Source organism: Saimiri boliviensis, chromosome 6, assembly GCF_048565385.1.
Source record: "Saimiri boliviensis isolate mSaiBol1 chromosome 6, mSaiBol1.pri, whole genome shotgun sequence".
NCBI lineage: Eukaryota > Metazoa > Chordata > Mammalia > Primates > Cebidae > Saimiri > Saimiri boliviensis.
In genome coordinates, this window is record NC_133454.1 from 80316461 (window position 1) to 80335106 (window position 18646).

The 18646-nt window shown below is 47.4% G+C and overlaps 1 protein-coding gene across 6 annotated transcripts in view; it reads right to left on the bottom strand.

Annotated features, from left to right (window-relative positions):
* IRAG1 (inositol 1,4,5-triphosphate receptor associated 1) overlaps nt 1-18646 on the bottom strand; it is a 129269-nt gene that overhangs the window by 62837 nt on the left and 47786 nt on the right. For 4 of the 6 annotated variants that reach the window (XM_010343292.3, XM_074401089.1, XM_010343459.3 and 1 more), the window contains 6 exons: nt 5369-5475; nt 3747-3817; nt 2005-2178; nt 1266-1343; nt 496-548; nt 242-286 (listed from right to left, as the gene is read on the bottom strand). In XM_010343292.3, coding sequence (XP_010341594.3) covers nt 242-286; nt 496-548; nt 1266-1343; nt 2005-2178; nt 3747-3817; nt 5369-5475 — 528 coding nt within the window. The remainder of the gene's footprint in view (nt 1-241; nt 287-495; nt 549-1265; nt 1344-2004; nt 2179-3746; nt 3818-5368; nt 5476-18646) is intronic. The other 2 variants (XM_010343350.3, XM_074401090.1) reach the window with 1 other exon arrangement.

Consider the following 18646-nt stretch of genomic DNA (forward strand, 5'->3'; position numbering starts at 1 on the left):
GGGTCAGCTCAGTGAGCACTGTCTCCATGGAGGTCACCCCCTGAATCCCGTCTCCCTATGCCTCCACCTGAGGCCTCTAGTCACTATAGGGCAGGAGAATCTGCTGTTTGCCCAGCCCTGACACTCCACTCATACATGTGCATGCACATACACTTGAAGGCTGTCCAGGGGCCAGCCTAGGCTTCTTGGAGACTCTGCCCCCACACTCAAATCATCCAAAGGGAGCAAAGCTCAAACTCACAGGCTCGCCAGGGTGAGGTGAAGAGACGTCGGCCTCATCCCCCTTCTGCTGGAGAAGGTGAACATGAGTCAGTCAGCAATGGGAAGAGACCATGTTTCCTCTTGAAATACCCACAAGGAGGCCCCTAGCAGTGGTGTGCATGCCCTCCACCCAGCACCCTCATCTCCAGTGGGTCACGAAGGGCCTCCTGGTGTTCGGCGTAAGGGGAAAGACCCATTGGCACAGAAACAGCACAGCAGGTGGGATCCTGTCACCTGTGGTGGCGGTCCAGGCAGAGGGGACGGCGGGCCACTGCACACATCCAAACCTGGAAGGGTCCAGACACCAGGGAGTGAGGCCCAGCAGCCCAGACCCTCAGCCTCGCTCTCAGCCACATCTCCCTCCCCAGAGTCTCCTCCCTTTGCAATCTCAGGCCTGGAAGATTTTCTGACTACCTCCCATGTGCCAGGTTCTCAAATGGGCCCTCACTGAATGTTCAGAGACCACAGGAGGAAACTAAGGCACAGGGAAATCAAAGTCTCATGGCTGGGAAATGTCAGCACTGGGATTTGAGCCCAGGCTGCCTGACCCCGACCTGAGCATGCCCCACAGCCCTGATGAGGGCCGGCTGCCCTTCCTGGCATGCTCCCCCTTCCCTTGTTGGCCAGAGGGTGTGGATCTGGGCACAGCCTAATGAAAGGGAAGAAGTCAGACTCCAAAGAGGCCCTTCCGAATAAGCTCTTGATGACTTCTCTGAGCCTCCCTGAGCAAGAAAGGCTGTCCTAGTCCCCTTTCCCATCCAGCTTTCTTGACCCTGGGCTATACCTGCCTCCCAACATGAGCCCAGGACGCCAACAAGAAGTCTGTCTGCCTCCTCTGGGTGGCCCAGATAATGCCCCTGGAGAGGGGTCTTGCTGTGGGTGTGAAGGGGCCAAACAGGGATCTCGAAGGGGAAGCCTGCTGGGAGGCACGATGGTCAGTTCAGGCTGAGCTGCTACCCAGAGCGAGAGGCAGGGCAGGAAGTCCCCGGACAGCTGCGCCTTACCTGGCGGGGTTGGGACTGTCAGTGAGTTGCTCCGAGAGGATGTAGGAGAAGCGCTGGGGCTGAGGTTCGGGGAAATAGCTGTGGAGATGACACAAATTGGCTGGCACTCGTGAAAGTGCAGGACTTCAGCCTGGCAAAGACATCCTTCTAGATCTTCCCCACCCCTGGGAACTGGGTCTGCCTTGCTGGACTCAGGGCTGATGTTGGACTGCAATATGAGGCTCTCACTACAGCCCAGCCCCTCCCTGCTGCTGCTCAAGAGAGGGGGGCCCTCAGGCCATTTGGAGGATCAAGGATAGAGTCACACTCCTCAGCCTGCCCGGCCTGACCTCAAGGCACTGTCCAGAAACTAAGCCCTGGCGTGGGTTGGCAGGTACCACTCTAGAGGCTGTTCCTTCTAGACTTCCCAGGGTGGCCGTGACTTCAAAAGCTCTCCTTGTCCTCCTAAGTACACTTAGATTTGCCTGACTTTTTGCTCTGGAAGAAAAGTCACTCTAGCAGAGAGGAAGCAGGAGGATTTCTGGGCCCAGGAAAACCTTCCCTTTAACCCAGAAATTCCCCAAGATCATCTTCCCTTCCCCAGAGGGCCTAGGATCCTTCCCAGTACCCACAGTTAGAGATCAGGGAAAGGAAGCGCAGGACGGAATCCCAACCTCTGCTGAGGAGAGCAGGTGAGTCAAAGGCCCCACCCTAGAAGGGTTCGGGGCAGCAGCTACCTGTATATCCTGGCCCGCCCTACCTGATGGGGAGTCTCCGGGGCTGCTCCTGGACTTCCTCCCACGGCGGGTCAGGAATCGCTCACTCACCAACTTGGCTTCTTCCAGCAGTGCCAGGTTTTTCTTCTTGTCCTCCTCTGAGATGCTGATGTCTGGCAGCTGGTCATTCACGAGGTCAATGATGTGCCCCGCAGGGTCTGCAGAAGGAGGGTGACCAGGGTGAGAGTCACCGTATCCGTGGCCCCAGGCTGAGGCCCTGCCATGCCACGCCTCATCCCAAGGACGCTGCCTACAGTTGACCCAGCCAGCCAAACCTCAGCCCAGTGCCACCAAGAGGGTTGCATGGGGACAGATAGTGGCTTCCTCTGCAGGCCTGGCCCCTCTGGCTTATGGCCTATGGTCCTGGAGCCACCTCAGGTTCCCAGAATTTCCCTAAACTCTGTCGGGAAGGGAAGACCACCCAGGAGCCCCACCTCCGGTGCTGTCTGCGCCCCCAGTACATTCTTGCCTCTGGTCTGTTTCTTTCACAAGCTAGTGGGCTTAAGACTTGTGAATAAAGGAGGGAAACCAAAGATCATCGGCCACAGCCACAATCCCCTGGCCACCTTCCCTCCACTCATATTGTTCACCCCCGTTTTTCTCCAAAACTCTTGGACCTCTTAGATGGCAGACATAATGATCCAGGTAAGAGCTAACGAGCACTAGAAAGGCTGAGGCAGGAGAATCACTTGAACCTGGGAGGCAAAGGTTGCAGTGAGCCAAGATTGCACCACTGCACTCCAGCCTGGGCAACAGAGTGAGACTCTGTCCATGCCCCACTTTCCCCAAAAAGAGCTAATGATCAAGAAGGGAGATGAGGAACAGGCTCCAGAGGTGTTTATAGAGGTCCATGGAATGGGACAATTGCTAGTAACCCACTTTAAGTTGCTGGATTCAGCACTGTGTGAAATTATAAGCCCTGGCCTTCATAAATTTTTTGTCTTTGGTAGTTTGAGTTGGGTTTCTAACATTTGAAAAAGTCCCAATTGGTGCACATGGTAGAGTTCCAGTTGCCAGACATGCTTTATAGAGGTTCCTCCTCCTTCACCATGTTTCCTATTCCCCCTGGAATGCCTTTCCTCCCTCACCTATCTGCCCAGCTCCCTAAGACACAACTCAAATGCCACCTGCTCTGGAATGCCTTCCCAAAACTTGCCCTCCCCAGAGAGAATCAGTCCTCTTCTTGCCTTGGCTGGCCTAGCTCTTCTGTGCAGGTCCTTAGGATACAATGTCCCAATTGTCTGTTCATTTCTCAGTCTCTTCATAGTCTATGAGCAGCTTGAAGGCAGGGACCAACTCTGTACGAGATCTATGTTCCAACAGCCCAGGGCAGGTCGTGAGCCACCATCTGGGGATGAGCAGATGACCAGGGCAGCTGCACTTACACTCAGCCACCCATTCCAGCCAGGATGGGGGCCTCTCTAGCTAGCAGAGGCTGGAAGTGTGCCCCCTAAACCCCACAAATGAGCTTCACTCAGCTGTTCTTTCTTTCTTTGACTTCTGCATCTTCCTCTTCATGCCCTGGTCTTGTCTTTTGAGCAAAAGAAATTGAAATTAGATAAACTTACTCTGGACCCAGACACAGAAGGGCTGATCTACCCCGCCCTGCTGGGCTTTATTGGGAGGGACCACCTTGAAGAGCAGGAGAGAGTAAGGGGTCAAGCCCAGCCACGCTGCCAGACCTGTCTTTCTACTCAAACGTGCCTTGAATTGCCCTGGTCCTTACCCACAGATGTCAGGGAGGCAGTGGAAACCTTCAAGTGTCGGTGAGAAAGCCTCTTGTGGGGACTGTGAACTCTGAAAGACAGAACAGTCATCTTGTTGAGAAAATCAATCCACTACTTGAAAACAGGTGAAAAGATGCTTGTATGTTCTTTTTTCTTTTGTTTTGTTGTGTTTTGTTTTGCTTTTTTGAGACTGAGTTTCACTCTGTTGCCCAGGCTGGAGTGCAGTGGCACAATCTCCATTCACCATAGCCTCTGCCTCCTGGGATCAAGCGATTCTCCTGCCTCAGCCTCCTGTGTATTTGGGACTACAGATGCTTGCCAGCACACCGGGCTAATTTTTGTATTTTTATTAGAGATGGGGGTTTCACCATGTTGGCCAGGCTGGTCTCGAACTCCTGACCTCGGGTGATCCTCCTGCCTCGGCCTCCCAAAGTGCTGGGATTACAGGCATGAGCCATTGTGCCCAGCCAGACGTCTGTATATTCTTTCAAAGTCATCCTAGAACATCATCTTACAAGCTCCTCGAGGGTTTCTCTGACTGTCAACTTGGGAATGTCTTAGAAATGCAAATTCTTAGGCCCCAACTCAGATCAGAAATTCTGGAGGCGGGCCCAGCCAGCTGTGATTTTACAGCTCTCCAGGTGATTCTGATGTGTGCTAAAGTTTTCCAACCACGGCCCTGAGAGGACATGACTTTGACTTACTATTTCTTATTCATTAGGTCCCAGACTCTGAGCTAACATCTAACTTGTAAAAACCTCATAAAATGTAAATCATTGTTGTCTGACAGAGATGCAGATGATTTCTGTTTGTGAGAAAAGAAAAAAATATGGTTTCATTGCCTTGTAGAACATTCACCTATTTTATATCTAACTTAGCAGTTTTATTCCAGCACTCTCCTCCCCACTCATGATTTATATATATCCATGTCTTGTATCCTCCTTTGAACTGGCTTTGTCATCAGGATACTTCTCTTATGAACGAGGTAAGTAAATCTTTGACATATACTCAGTATGCATTTATATGAGAATTCTCCCTTTAACTTTTTGAAAATTATACTTAAACAATCTCATTCCAGCAAGCCCAGTGCTGTGTTAAACCAAGGCAGAGACATTCCTGTACCTGTGAGCCTATGTCCCTACCAAGAGGTCACATTCCAGACGATTTGGCCAGGGGCAGGATTCTACATTCGGATACTTGTACCTTTCATGTTTGGGTGCAAATAGCCAGGCAGTTATTATGGGAACTCCCCTGCTATGATTTATGTTTTTCTTAAAGGCTAGCACTTTCCATGGTGGTGGGGGTTGGGGGCAAGTCCTTCTGGGGCCCCTGGGCATTAACATTTTAACCTCCACAAGCCCTGCTGGGGGTGGGGGCCGCCAATGGGCTGGACCCCTCCCAGAGCCAAAAGGAGCACATCCAGGAAAGAAAAAATTACTTTAGGAGGAGGGTAATGGAAAAATTCCAAGCATTTGCTCCTGTTTTAAAAAACTGCTTGATTATAGTTTAGTCAATAAAATTATATAAGAAAGAAGAAAAGATTTATTTAAAAATATAGCTGTCTGATCCTCACGTTCTAGGAAATATTGCTCATCACAACACAAGTATCAGGCACCTGTACCTGTTGGCCAGGTTTTTGTCGGTTTCTCCTTCTGGTGAAGTGGCATCCCCAGTCAGGACAATCGTGGGGGGTGTACTGCAAGATATTCCTGCGGTAGGAGGACCCTGCTGGTTTAGAACAGAAGCACAGAGTTAAGCTTGGGCTGATGGGAGCTTCCAGGGGCTGGCGCATTTATTCTCACGTCATGCCGCTCAGAGCCATCTTGATAAGGGGACAAATGCAGCTTACTTTTTATTACCCCAGCTCTATTGAGGTATAGTTGACAAATAAAAATTGTATATATTTAAGGCATACAACATGATGTTTTCATTACCTTGATACAATGTTTTGATATAATGTGATATATTCAAGGCATACAGTGTGATGTTTTGATGTGAAATGGTTACCACTGTCAGGCTAACTAACTAATATATTCACCAACTCACATAGTTACCTTTTTGTATGGTGGACAATACTTAGCAAATTCCAAGTACACAATACATTATTAACTCTAGTCACCATACTGTGCATTAGATCCCCAGAACTTACTCACCTCATACTGGAAATAGTAAGTTGAATCCTTTGATCAACATCTCTCCATTTCCCCCAACCCCAGTCACTGGCAACCACCATTCTACTCTCTGTTTCTGCTAGTTTGAACTTTTTAGGTGAGATCATGCAATATTGCCTTTCTGTGCTTGGTTTATTTCACTTTAGCATAATGTCCTCCAGGTTCACCCATGTTGTTGCAGATAGTAGGATTTCCTTTTTTTAAGGCTGAATAATATTCTGGCGGGGTGTGTGTGTGTGTGTGTGTGTGTGTGTGTGTGTATGTGTACACAATATTCTATTGTGTATGTATTTTTCACATTTTTAAATTCATCCATTGACAGACATTTACATTGTTTCCATAACTTGTCTCTTGTGAGTAGTGTACAAATATAGTTTATTTGGATTACTCAAAACAAAAAAGACAGACACGTTCTCCTTTATTCCCCAGCAGGCCCTCACCTGAGCTTAACACAGTCCACTATTCATGTACTAAGATTAGGAACACTACAAGCTATCCTTCGTTAGTTGTCACTAGCAATGCAGGAAAAGAATGGTATCAAGTTCTCAGACTGAGGCCAGCCTAGCTGGGGAAGAATGATGGCCCAGAGAAAAAGTAGTGGCACCCACACATCCCTAATGTTCTGTGACAGTTCTACCTTTTGGATAACTGACATTTCAGTAATTGTAATTTGTTGAAGACTCTCTGGGGGTTTTCTCATAGATCCCTCCATCAACTTAAGAGGGTGCCTGTCATTTTCCTTCTCCTCCTTCCCCCACCCTTGACTGGCATGTGCTGCCACTGCTCCCTCTGTGAGCACCTGACTGCCTTTGCCAAAGGCCTGCCTCCTAGCGCCCCAGAGCAGTGGCCGCCACCTCCACTGTTGGTGCTGCCTTCTGCAGCTTCAGAGCAGTGGGTGCCCGCTGTCCCTATTGCCACTTTCCCTGGGTGGCCAAATCTTTCTGGAGCTCCTGCACATGAAATGTTTTAACCTCCGCTAGCCCTCCTGGGCTGAGCACTGCCAATGGGCTGGAGCCTTTTACAGAACCAGGCTGTGTTCTTGAGCCCTCAGTGCGCAGGTGCTGGTTCCCTGCAAGGTAGGGAGGAGGCCCGCTCTCCTTCTGACATTATGCCTTGTTGTGAAATGGGCACCATACAGTGTCATCTCGACTTCTTAAATCCCACAATTTTTAGTGAACCTAGCTTTTCCCATTTTCATTTTCATCTCTTCCACTGTTTGGCCCCAAGCATGAGCTGGAGAAGTCTCTGGGTGAGAGTCCTGCCTAGGGAGCACCATGCTGCTTCCCTTGTGAAAAGGATGCTTTTATGTGGAAACCCAGAGCCAGATCCTTGAGGAGATGTTCGTGGGGCTCTGTGTTCTCATCCGGGAGCCCTTCGGTGCAGGGAGCTACAGTGGCTGAAGGAAAAGGAGACACTCAGAATCTCCTGGGACATGGAAGGGAAGCTTGGGCGGGGACGTTGGCTGCACAAAAGCAATCGGAAGCAGCACAGCCTACTAGAAGAGTTAGACAGACATGGGCTCAAATTTCAGCTACTAGCTGTGTGTCAGGAACAGGTTATTTAACCTTTCTATGCTCCATGATTATAAAATCTATCTCACAAGGTTAGTGTGAAGATTAAAAATAACATTGATAAGGCACCTACTGCATGATTGATTCTTTTATTTATTTTATTTATTATTTATTTTTGAGATGGAGTCTCAGTTGCCCAGGCTTTAGTGCAGTGGCACAATCATAGCTCATTGTAGCCTCTGCCTCCTGAGTAATTGGGACTACAGGTGTGCACCACCATGCCCAGCTGATTTTAAATTTTTGTTTTTTGTAGAGACAGGGTCTTACTATGTTGGCCAGGCTGGTCTTGAACTCCCAGAATCAAGTGATCTTCCCATGTCTGCCTCTGAAGGCACTGGGATTAAAGGCGTGAGCCATGATGCCAGGTCATGATTGGTATTTTTAATGTGCTAGGTATCTAGCACACGACTGATATTTTAAATAAATGTTTATATTACTTCAGATTTCTTTCTTTCTCATTCAACAAAGACTTTTTGGTTATCCACCATGTGCCAAAAGCAACTTGAGCTCTGAAGAGAAGACCCTCAAGGGCTCGCAGTCAAGTAAGGGATACAGGGAAGTAACTCATAATAAATATAAGGTAATGAGGGATAGACCGCATTCTGTGAAAGTTCAGAGGAAAGAAAAGAAAATTCTTTAGTGAGGGGAGTTGAAGAAGACTCTATAGAGGAGAGGACATTTGAGCTAGGTCTTGAAGGATGAATAGGAGCTTGCACAACAAAGACGTTAGAGGACAGGGTTCGGGCAAAGGGAATAGCATAGCAAAAGACATTCCTGGGAGTCAGAGATTTGTCAGTGCCGCTGGCGCAGGTGCGTGGACTAGGAGAGGTCGGGGCTGGGGAAATGTGAAACTACAATTAGAGACTGAACCAGCTTCTGGACCTTGAAGCGACTCTAATGAGTTTGGTCTTTATGGTTTTGGAGATGGGAAGCCCTGAAGGTTAGGCTTTAGAATAATTGAACTGCCCACAGGGAAATACAGACAAGTTGACAGCAGATCATCCATGTATCCCTCTATTCTCATTGGCTGAGATGAGAGAAGAGGCCCAGTTATTAGAGCATCCATCATCCCCTACAGGAATTCTCAGGAGCTCCCTGGTAAATTGGAGCTGTGTTGCTCTCCATTTGGAAACCCAGAGTTGGCCAAAAGGGAGTGACAAGAAGTCGGCATGATGCTTGTGGCTGAAACCAAGACTGGCTGACCTGTCCTAATGACCCCAGAGCTCTAGGTCCTCTGAGGACACAGACACCCATCCTTCTGTCAAGGACTCCCCTTAGAAGAGACACCCAGGGAGTTTTCCAAAAAGCAACAACTCATTCTCTGGGCAGTATGCGTTGATGGGTTGGTGAAAAGCTGGCCACTTGCTTGTCCTCCTGTGGCTTTGTCCCTCCATTCCTATAATGGCACAATGGCCAAAGGCCTGCTCTGTCTCAGAGGAAGATTATCCAAGTAAAAAGAAATGGCTAATGTGTATATCCTTTGACAAGTCTCACACGGTCTATAAGTACCCTTGAATCATGGTTATTATTAAAATGGATGATGGCCCTATTCAAAGTGAGCCAGTTTTTCCCACCTTTTGTCCACTGGGCTTCCCTGGTGGGAAGCCAGCAAGCAACAGAGAGGCTGGGGGCTTCCAGGAGGCCAGAAGGGAAGTGGGACGATGATCTGGGGCCCTGAGGACATGTAGCAGAGCAGTATTCACAAGGGCTGGGGAGGTTGAGAAGGGGAAGCAGTGTGTCAAATGGCAGGCAGCCAGATAGAGGGGGCAGCAGGCAGGGCCAGGGGCAGGTGGCAAGCTAAGTGGGAGAGCCAGGGAAGAGGAAGGAATAGGGAGTTTTCTACTCTGTGGGTTTTCTGGTGAGTAGGAAGAGCTGAAATCTTTCCTGAGGAATCTCTTCACATCATTAAAAGGGAGTAGCATCAGCAAAAGGCATTACTGAGAATCAGGAATTTGTCAGTGTTTCTGGCAGGTATGATCTCTCTTGGATGTCAATTAAGCGATGAGCAACCTCTGAAGCATATTCTGAGCTCAGAGGTGCAAATTAGAGACCCATGTGCCTGCTTGCTAGTAGTGCTTACAAGTTTTTTAATTAGTTACCAATGTTCCATAATTGTAAGAATTCACATAAAGGTCTAGATAGCCTGGTTTTCCTTAAACTGAAAGATCAAACAGTCTTGGGCCCACATTTCTGCAGAGTAATGTGGTTTGAGCTATCCTAAACTGGCTCGCTTCAGTGATTCGTGCTCCCTGGCTCCAAAGGCATCTGAGTCACTGCCCTGTGTCATGTAGTTCTCTTCCTGGCCTGATTTTCCGGAGCAAAGGAGGTCTGTGCTTAAAATCTCTCCCACCCACATCATCTGGGCAGCCTCATACCTATCACCATGGGAACACCAATGGAAACTCTGACTGTGCTTATAGCATGCACAGGCTTCTTGCCCTGGATTTATTCTGACCGTGAAAATTTGAGCTCTGAAAGTTGCCTTTTTCATATCTGCCACATTTAGAGAATTTCTTTCTTATATGAGTCCTCTGATGAACAAGAAGAAATGCGTTTTGTCTAACATATCATTTTTACATGCATTCTGTCATATGGTTTCTGCCACTCCTTGTGGTGGGGCTTTACAAATTCCTGGCACGCATTGATGAGAATAGGCTGTGTCTATTTAAAGGGGCAGGAGGGGCCAAGCATGAGCTAACTTCATGTTGTATTCTGAAAAAATAATTGTGGTGGTGGTAGCATAGTATGTATCCATTTCTAAGAGTTTCATATATTCTGGCTGCCAAATAAGTAAAATGCATATTTTATTTTTATTTTTTTAGGTGGAGTCTCACTCTGTCTCCCAGGCTGGAGAGCAATGGCACAATTCCACCTCCCAGGTACAAGCAATTCTCATGCCTCAGGCTCCCGAGTAGCTGGTGTACCACCATGCCCAGCTAATTTTTATATTTTTAGTAGAAACAGGGTTTCACCATGTTGGCCAGGCTGATCTTGAACTCCTGGCCTCAAGTGATCTACCCTCCCCCTGGCTCCCCAGAGTGGTGGGATTACAGGCGTGAGCCACCAGGCCTGGCCTTTATTTATTTATTTTTAATCTTATTGATGCTATCTATTTCTCAAAGCAATTTAAAGTAACCAACAATAAAATATAAGATATAAAAACATGACACTATGTAAATGGGGGGATGATGGATTATTTGAAAAATATAAGCATCCCTAGCAGACAAAGAGAAGCTCATGCTCCTACCCATCTATGGTTTGGCGTTGAGGTTAAACTATTTGCCCTGAAACCCGATGAAGCCATGATCCATGTGGCCCCAACTCTGAGAAGCTTCGCCCTAAAGAACTTTTCAACAGAAAGAAAACCAACACAGAAGAAACCGCGTTCTTTACTCTCACTTCTCAAAGGACATGAAAGGGGAACAAATCTTAACTCCCATCCTCACCTCTCCTCTGCCCTTTTCTCTTCCCTTTGCTTTTTTCATGCCCTGGTCTCTAATGATTGTTTCCCTATTTGCCTCCTGCCCAGATTCATTCTCTCTCTCTCTCTCTCTCTCTCTCTCTCTCTCTCTCTCTCTCTCTCTCCTGCTCCAGGCTTTACTCTCCCAGCTCCATCCAGTTTTTTATCGTGCAAATTGTCTTCATTTCTTTGTATGATTGACTCACAAACATTTACTGAAGAGTCTTGCAGAGGGAAGATCTTCCTGGAGAAGAGAGGGGCACTGGGCTGGCAATGATCAGACTCTGTTTGGTCCAAGAAAGGGATGGCGTCTGTACTCCCACATTCTGTCCATTCATCAAGCAAGCATTTATTGAATGCCTACTGTGGCCAGGGTCTGTGCTAGGGTCTGGGAAGACAAAGGTGAACTGGGTAGGCCTCTGCAGTGCTTCCCATTGATTAGCATGATGGAATGGGGAGAGGTGAGGAAGTAACCTCCACTGCTATGACTCATAGCATCCTCAGTGTTGATACCTACCAGGTAAATGTGTACAAGGCACTGAAGTGAGCTGCCTTCTGATAGGAGCTTTCTCTGCTTGCTAGCTAATGGCTACTTGAAGCAAAGCTCTCCTGACTGCAGGCACCTCACTGGGAGGAGGGCCGGGGCAGAGGTGCCAACACAAAAAGGCAGAAACAAGCCATGGGTGGCAAGTGCCAAGCATGTAACCGCAGATACTCACAATTCCAAGTGGCTTACAAACCAGGAGGCATGAAGTGATCAGAGGGAAATCCTCTAATCCCTTGATGGAACATCCTGGAAGGCTCTTCACTCTTGCCTTCTAATATGTGCAAAATACACAAGTCATAAAATCTTTCCCTCATAAGCTCACAGAATGGTTGAGCAAGCTCTGGGCGACTTCTCGTTTTCTGCAAAACTATTTTTGTGGGAATGTTCAGGTCTCGTGCAGGCTGTTCTTCACTCTAGCAGGGACTGGGGAGATAGTATCCAGGAGAGAGAGAGTGTGGGAAGAGTCCAGGGGCCCTCTGGGGTGAATTCTGCCAGACTCTAATACAGTACACATATGCATCCCTGCTTCTATTCTGAGCTGCCAAACCCAAGGCAGGCCTTCGAGAAAGCTTGGGAGAGCTGTGAGTCAGACCAAATATCGTCAGCCAGGCAACTTACTGGCTTAGGGGCTTCAGGGCCTCAGGCTCAGAAGCCACACTACCTTATGATGCACTTTTTAGCTGTGTAGCCTTAGGCAAGTAACCTTACCTCTCTGTGCCTCAGTTACCTCATCTGTAATGTAACTATCTCACAAAGCAGTTATAAGAATTAAACAGGTTGATATAGAAATAGGATTTCTGGATGAAGCACAGGATGCCCCACTTATATTTGAATTTCAAATGTAAAACAAACTTTTTTAGTATAAATATGTCTCAAATATTCCATGGACATAACAGTATTCTCTCTCTCTCTCTCTTTTTGGAGCCTGAGTCTTGCTATATGCCCAGGCTGGTCTCAAACTTCTGGGCCCAAGTGATCCTCTCACCTGAGTATCTGGGACTGCAGGCATGAGCCACCATGTGCAGCATATAATCTTATTTTTCATTTGCCATATCTGGCAACCCTAGATGGAAAGCCTGTGGAAGGGCCCGTGGCACCGATCAAATGCTCACTAAGCATTTTATGTTATGTTTCCTTATTATTCCCTTTGGGATTGAATTGATGACTTTGGCATTTGGTTTTGAGAAGACTGTTGCTCTTAGTTCTGGGTCTCATCAACCATTTGGAGTTAAATTGGGAGAGCTCTGCCCCTGTGATCATGGTGCAATGGAGCATCTGGCCACAGAAGCCCAAGTGATCAATGACCCACTTCCAAGGCCACCTTCACCCAGCTTCACTCCCTCTCTCACCCTCTGCTTCTCAAACCAACCAATGCCCTGTGTGGGTTACAGACATGGGAGCACGGAAACAAAGGTGGCTAGAGGGAAGTGGCAGTTACTTAGTGTCCCAGACCTTCCTCGTGTTTTCTCCCTGAATCCTCCCAGAAATTTAGTGAGTAAACCTCAGGACACCGTCTACAAATTGGGGGTGATAGCACCTCCCCAACTCATAGAGCTGTGAAGAGGAAATGAGAAGATGAAAGTGAAGGCCACAGCATGGAGTAGAAGATTGTTAAATTTCTTTTATTCTCTTCTGCTTTTCTATTTTGATCCCCACTATATCAATGCAAAAATGGACTTGTCCAGAGCTGTGCCACTTGTTCATAATGGAAGTGACTGAGCACACGCTGCGTCCTTCCCGCTACACCATGCTGCTCTTACAGCTGCATCCCTAGTCTCTGGTCTCACCTGCCCTGGTTCCTGCTGCCCTGCTGGCTTCTGACACCCACTTCTTATTCTTCCAAGCTGCACTCTTCTTTGCAGAAGATACGTGTTCCTCCAGGAAGCCCTCAAACCAGCACGAGGTTGAACACACAGCTGGAGGAAAGACAGCAGGGGCAGAGGATGCCCTTGGCTCACTGCCCTTCTCACTCATCCGTGGGCCCAGCCTCCCTGGGGGTCCATATCCCTTTGCTGGAATCAGTCAAGCACTGTGGGCTGGATCATCTCCAGCAAGCTCATCCTTTAATAAGCCAGCAGGCCACATTTTGTTCTCCTTAAATAAATCTTATAGAAACATTTAAATGTTTATTTCACTCATAAATTCCCAGGAATGCACAATAGCTTTCCTATCCGCCTGGGCACAGGGATAAATATAGGCCAGTGTCATAGATGGGAATATTAGCTTCCTTTCCCCAGAGTCACATGGCTAGGCCCGGGCTAGGAAACTTAAGGAACAGCCCCAGTCCCAGCTCCAGCCCACTCCAGCTTAGGCAGGCGTGGGGAGTTTAGATTCTGTAATTGGGCGCTGGCAGACAGCCTGGGACAGGAGGACCCTGTTGGAAGGCAATGTGGGCTAGTGAAGAAGTCAGGTAGGCCTAGACCAGCATCTCACCTGGGTGACATTGGGCAAATACTAAACTTCTCTGACTTTCATGATGTAAAACATAATATAGAGCTAATAATCACCATTCTCTAGGCTTGTTTTAAGTATTAAATGAGAGAAAGCAATAATAATGACAACAGTGAAGGTGGTGGTGGTGGGTGGGCACTGTGAGACTCTATGCCCAGATCCCTGTCTTATAGTCTAGAGGGTAAACAGGGACTGCCTTGGTAGAGAGGAACTCCAGCAGCAAAAGCAGCCAGTGCTCTCACAACAGGATAAAAGGACTCTCTGGGGACTTGAAAGAAAATGATTATTCCAACGGCAAGTCCTAGGGGCACAGGAGGGAGTAGAAGTGCCTCTGCTGAGGTCTGCTGGGCATAGGGCTCCTGCCTGCCAAGCACCGAGAGCCAGTTCCCTGGCTCCCCAAAGGCTCCCCGCTGTCTGCCCTATAGGCCCTCTCTTGCACCAAGGGCCTGCCCTGCCTCTGGTGGGTCCTCTTTCCTGCCATTGTCTATTTATTTCTAGGAGTCAGGGATAAAGAACACTTGCCTTGTTCATCACGGTTTTTACTCTGATGCCAACAGACTTTGGGGTGTGGAAAAGCACACAATATGTGTTAGTTTTGTTCCAAGGAGAGTAACTCAGCTAGTTATTCATCCACTATATCTTCTATCCTCCCTTCCTAACACTGATCCACCCTCCATTTCTTCTGCCCTTTAATGCAGTCATTTAATAATCTAGCCAGCCAATTATCTATCCAACCTATCACAACACAATCAAGCATCCATCCATATTTCCTTCCATCCATCCATCCACCCATCCATCTTTCCATCCCTCCCTCCCCCCTTCCCTCCCTAAGCTCCTACTGCATGCTGGAGCCTATGCTTATGGGTGGAGATGGCATGTGAAAGGCATAGACCAAGGAGCTCACATATAGTCTGATAGGGGAGACAGAGAAACAACAGCCATCTGTTTTATTGCTAACAATAGGAACTAAGGGAAAATAATTGTAATATGCATTTCTGACTGTCTGTAACCATCAACATTTCTAAAACACTTTCTGCCTTGTTTTAGGCATTTCCACAGCTAAATTCTCACAGCTCCTACCCTGCACCCAGAACCACTAGAGGCCAGCCTGGTGGAACTGTCCTCTAGAGCTCTTTTTTATAAGGATGGGGCATCAAGCACCTGCTTCCCATGCCTGGGGACTCCGGTGTCCAGGACATTGTCTTTAGAGCTAGCTAGGGCCAGGGAAGGAGGAAATACCTGGCAGGATTATATTGGTGGAAATCTTGAGTTTGAATCTCCATTTGACCACAGCACAACTAAGTGACCTTTGACAATTACATAACTTCTCAGAGACTCCATTTCTTCCTTTATAAAATAGAGATAATATCAACTTTGGAAGTATTAGACCGCATAGCAGGTGCCCAGTAGTTGCTACCAATATCTTGTATGCCAGATGCTAATATTTTACTAATAATTTATTTTAAATTATTTTATTGAAGGTCTTAATTGAGGCTGTTCTTGCAAAGGATGTGATGAAATAAGTGAAAATGAACTTAGAGAAGATGAATTCAAAATCCTTAATGGGAGCATCCAAATACTTTCTGGTTTCTGGTGCTTATAGTGCCTTTACCTGCCTCAGTTTTCTCATTTATAAAATGGAATACCAATCATGCCTGTGTCTTGCAGTTGTTGTGAGGTTGCTATGTGTAAAGTGCCTAGAGCAGTGCCTGGCACATGGGAGGCACCGTTATGAGGGTTCTCATTGGCGGAGTGGGGGGCAGGGGGATCACCACTCTACACAGTCCTGACCAGGCTTCAAGTGCTTTACATGCTTTATCTGTTTCCTCCTCATATCATTCCTGACAGAGAATTGATCCTTTGGATCATAAGCCTTTTTTTCCAGTGTGGGAGCACACAGTTACCAAGGAGTTTCCAGGGAGGTATAGACAGAACCTTTCTGTTGGCCAGTGAGGACAGGGCTTGAAATGAATAGAGAAGCTGGCAATCCGCCATCAGCAGTAAAGTATATGGCTAAACTCGAGATCTTCCCATAGACAACACAGAGCAAGGCTCCTCCAGGTCCTGATGGGAGAAGGCCGTGGGAGAACACAAAAGCAAATTGGATCTGAGAGAACTGGCATTTGGCTGTAAATCTACCAGGAAGTGAGCTTCCTGAGAGCAGGACCTTGGTTAGTTAATGCTCCACAAACATTTATTGAGCAAATTCAATAAACATTGACTGAGTAAATGTACTTCAATTCCTCGATTCCATATTTATTGAGTGCCTACCCTGCGTAAGTGAATAGTCCTCCCTTGCCTCTGCGCTCAAACTCAATTGCATATAATGGGGTATTTTTGGAATAGAAAGAAGAAAACAAATTAATTATAGCCCATTTCCTTAGCTTACAGCCATGAGACAGTGGAATCCAGGCCTTGCTGTTTCCTTATTACGAGATTTTTCAACAACTGGCTTAACCTTTCCAAGCCTTAGTATCCTGATCTGTGAAATGTGCATAGTCATCACTGCCATGTATGAGCGTTCTGAAGGTTAAATGAGATTATGAGTATAAAGAATTTAGCCTAGAAAACACTAGGAGCCTGTGTGTTAGTTTCTTTCACTTCATTTGGGTAAGATATCTAACTGCTCTAAATTCACACCTTCATGGGGGTGACTCTGCTCCATCTACCTCACAGTGGTTTTGGAGGTTCACTTGCAATGACCATGTGGAAACTTTTTGCAAACCATTTTGTGCCATAGGGACTGAGCACCTGCTGTGAGCTAAGTACTTTGCTTACCACTTTATATATATTATTCCGGTAATTACAGTCAAGCTGCCTAGGTTTGAATTTAGCTTCAGTTACTTCCTTAGCTACGTTACCCACTGCACATTACTTTTCTGTGCTTAAATTCTTTCTTTGTTAGTGAGAATATGAATACTATTACCAGGAATATTGTGAGAATTAAATGAGATAATGTAACCTATAAAACAAGCCTAATACAGTGTCTGGCACATAGTAAGTACTTCATAAAGGTTAGCTGTGGTTAGTGGCTATTCCTGTAACTCTTAGTTTCTAGATGAGGAAACTGGAGCAAGATAAATCACTTATCCAGGGTAGCAGTCAAGGATGTGAAACCCAAGTTCGTCTTGCTCTGCCATGCTGCTTATACCTTACATTCCTATAAGCCTTTTCCATACCTTCTGGAACTCCTTGGCTACTTGGGGAACCCTGCTTGGTCATCCTCCTCTTCTAAAAGGACAGACGGGTTGGCTCTGAGCCCAGTCCACTGACTGAGGGTGTAAGCCAGGATAGGCCTCTACAACACTTGTGCACGGTTTTTGCTCTCATGCCAACAGACTTTGGGGCGTGGAAAAGCACACAATATGTGTTAGCTTTGTTCCAAGGAGAGTAACTCAGCTGGTCACTCATCCACCATATCTTCTATCCTCCCTTCCTTCCTCCCTTCCTAACACTGATCCACCCTCCATTTCTTCTGCCCTTTAATGCAGTCATTTAATCATTTAGCCAGCCAATTATCTACCCAGCCCCAGATTCGTTATGGTGGCACTTACGTCAGTCCCCATGTCTAAGCCAGAAGTGGAGGGGGACCAGCAGTTCCATGGCCAGAGGTTCTAAGTACTCCACAAGCAGATCCCTTCCGATAAGGACCACACAAACAGGGCTACTTCTCCAGAGCACACTCCAACCTCATCTCAGTTACTTAAAAGTTAGGGGAGGGGATGGGTACAGATGCCACTCGCCAGTGGAGTGCTGCAATGACCTTAAGCCACAAGAGCTACTGCATAACAGGGCTGAGCATCCATGTCTCCCTAGAGCATTGATGAATGAAACACAAAGTAGATGCTTGGGGAGACCCAGAGTGCCTCATTATGTGGCCTAAACCAGGCAATAGCATGGTGGCCTGTGTTTCTAGGAGTCAATGTGTCCTTCCCCTTCCTCAATGTGTCCATGCTCCTTCCTCATTCTCCTTCAGCCGAGCCATCAGACAGCCCACTCAAGTTAAATTTGGGCTGTCTGATTACTGGGCTGAAGGAGAATGAGGAAGGGGCACAGACAGGCGTGTGACAAAGCTATGTTTGCTGGCCCCATGAGCTTGTGCTCCCGAAGGGCTGGCAGAAAGGGCTTGGTGGTGCTTTGGCATTTCCTCTGACAGCGAGCTCTGAAGTTGGCCCCTCTGAAATGAGGGTCTTTGGAAACAGAGGACAACGTACTGTTGGCCCAGGTCCCAGAGCTCTCACAGAGGATCTGGGGGCAGTCAACAGTGCTCGGTGCAGGGTATGGACTAAGTATGGGCTCTGGGCTCAGATCCTGGGCCTCCCACTTATGATCTGTGTGACCTTGGAGGAAGGTAGTTAACTTCTCTGTGCCTCAGTTTCCTCAGATATGAAATGGGAATGATAATACCTACCATAAGGCTAATTATAGGTTAAATGAATTAATATGGTAGATGAGTAACTGGCATAGGGTTAGCTATTATTATTAAGTGGCTTTGTGTGCAATGGAAGTAGGGGAGCAGGGGGAGGTGGTAGCTGGGGTGCTGGAACAGGTGATATGAAGAGGTGAAGTCTGCTTATGAGTTAACACTGACCTGCTTCTGGGGGCTTCTAAAACCCTTTGGAGGAGTCGTTTGGGTAGAAGCTAGAGTCAGTGAAAATTGGGCTCTTTCAGCTAATGTGGGCCTCTTTGTACCCTCAGG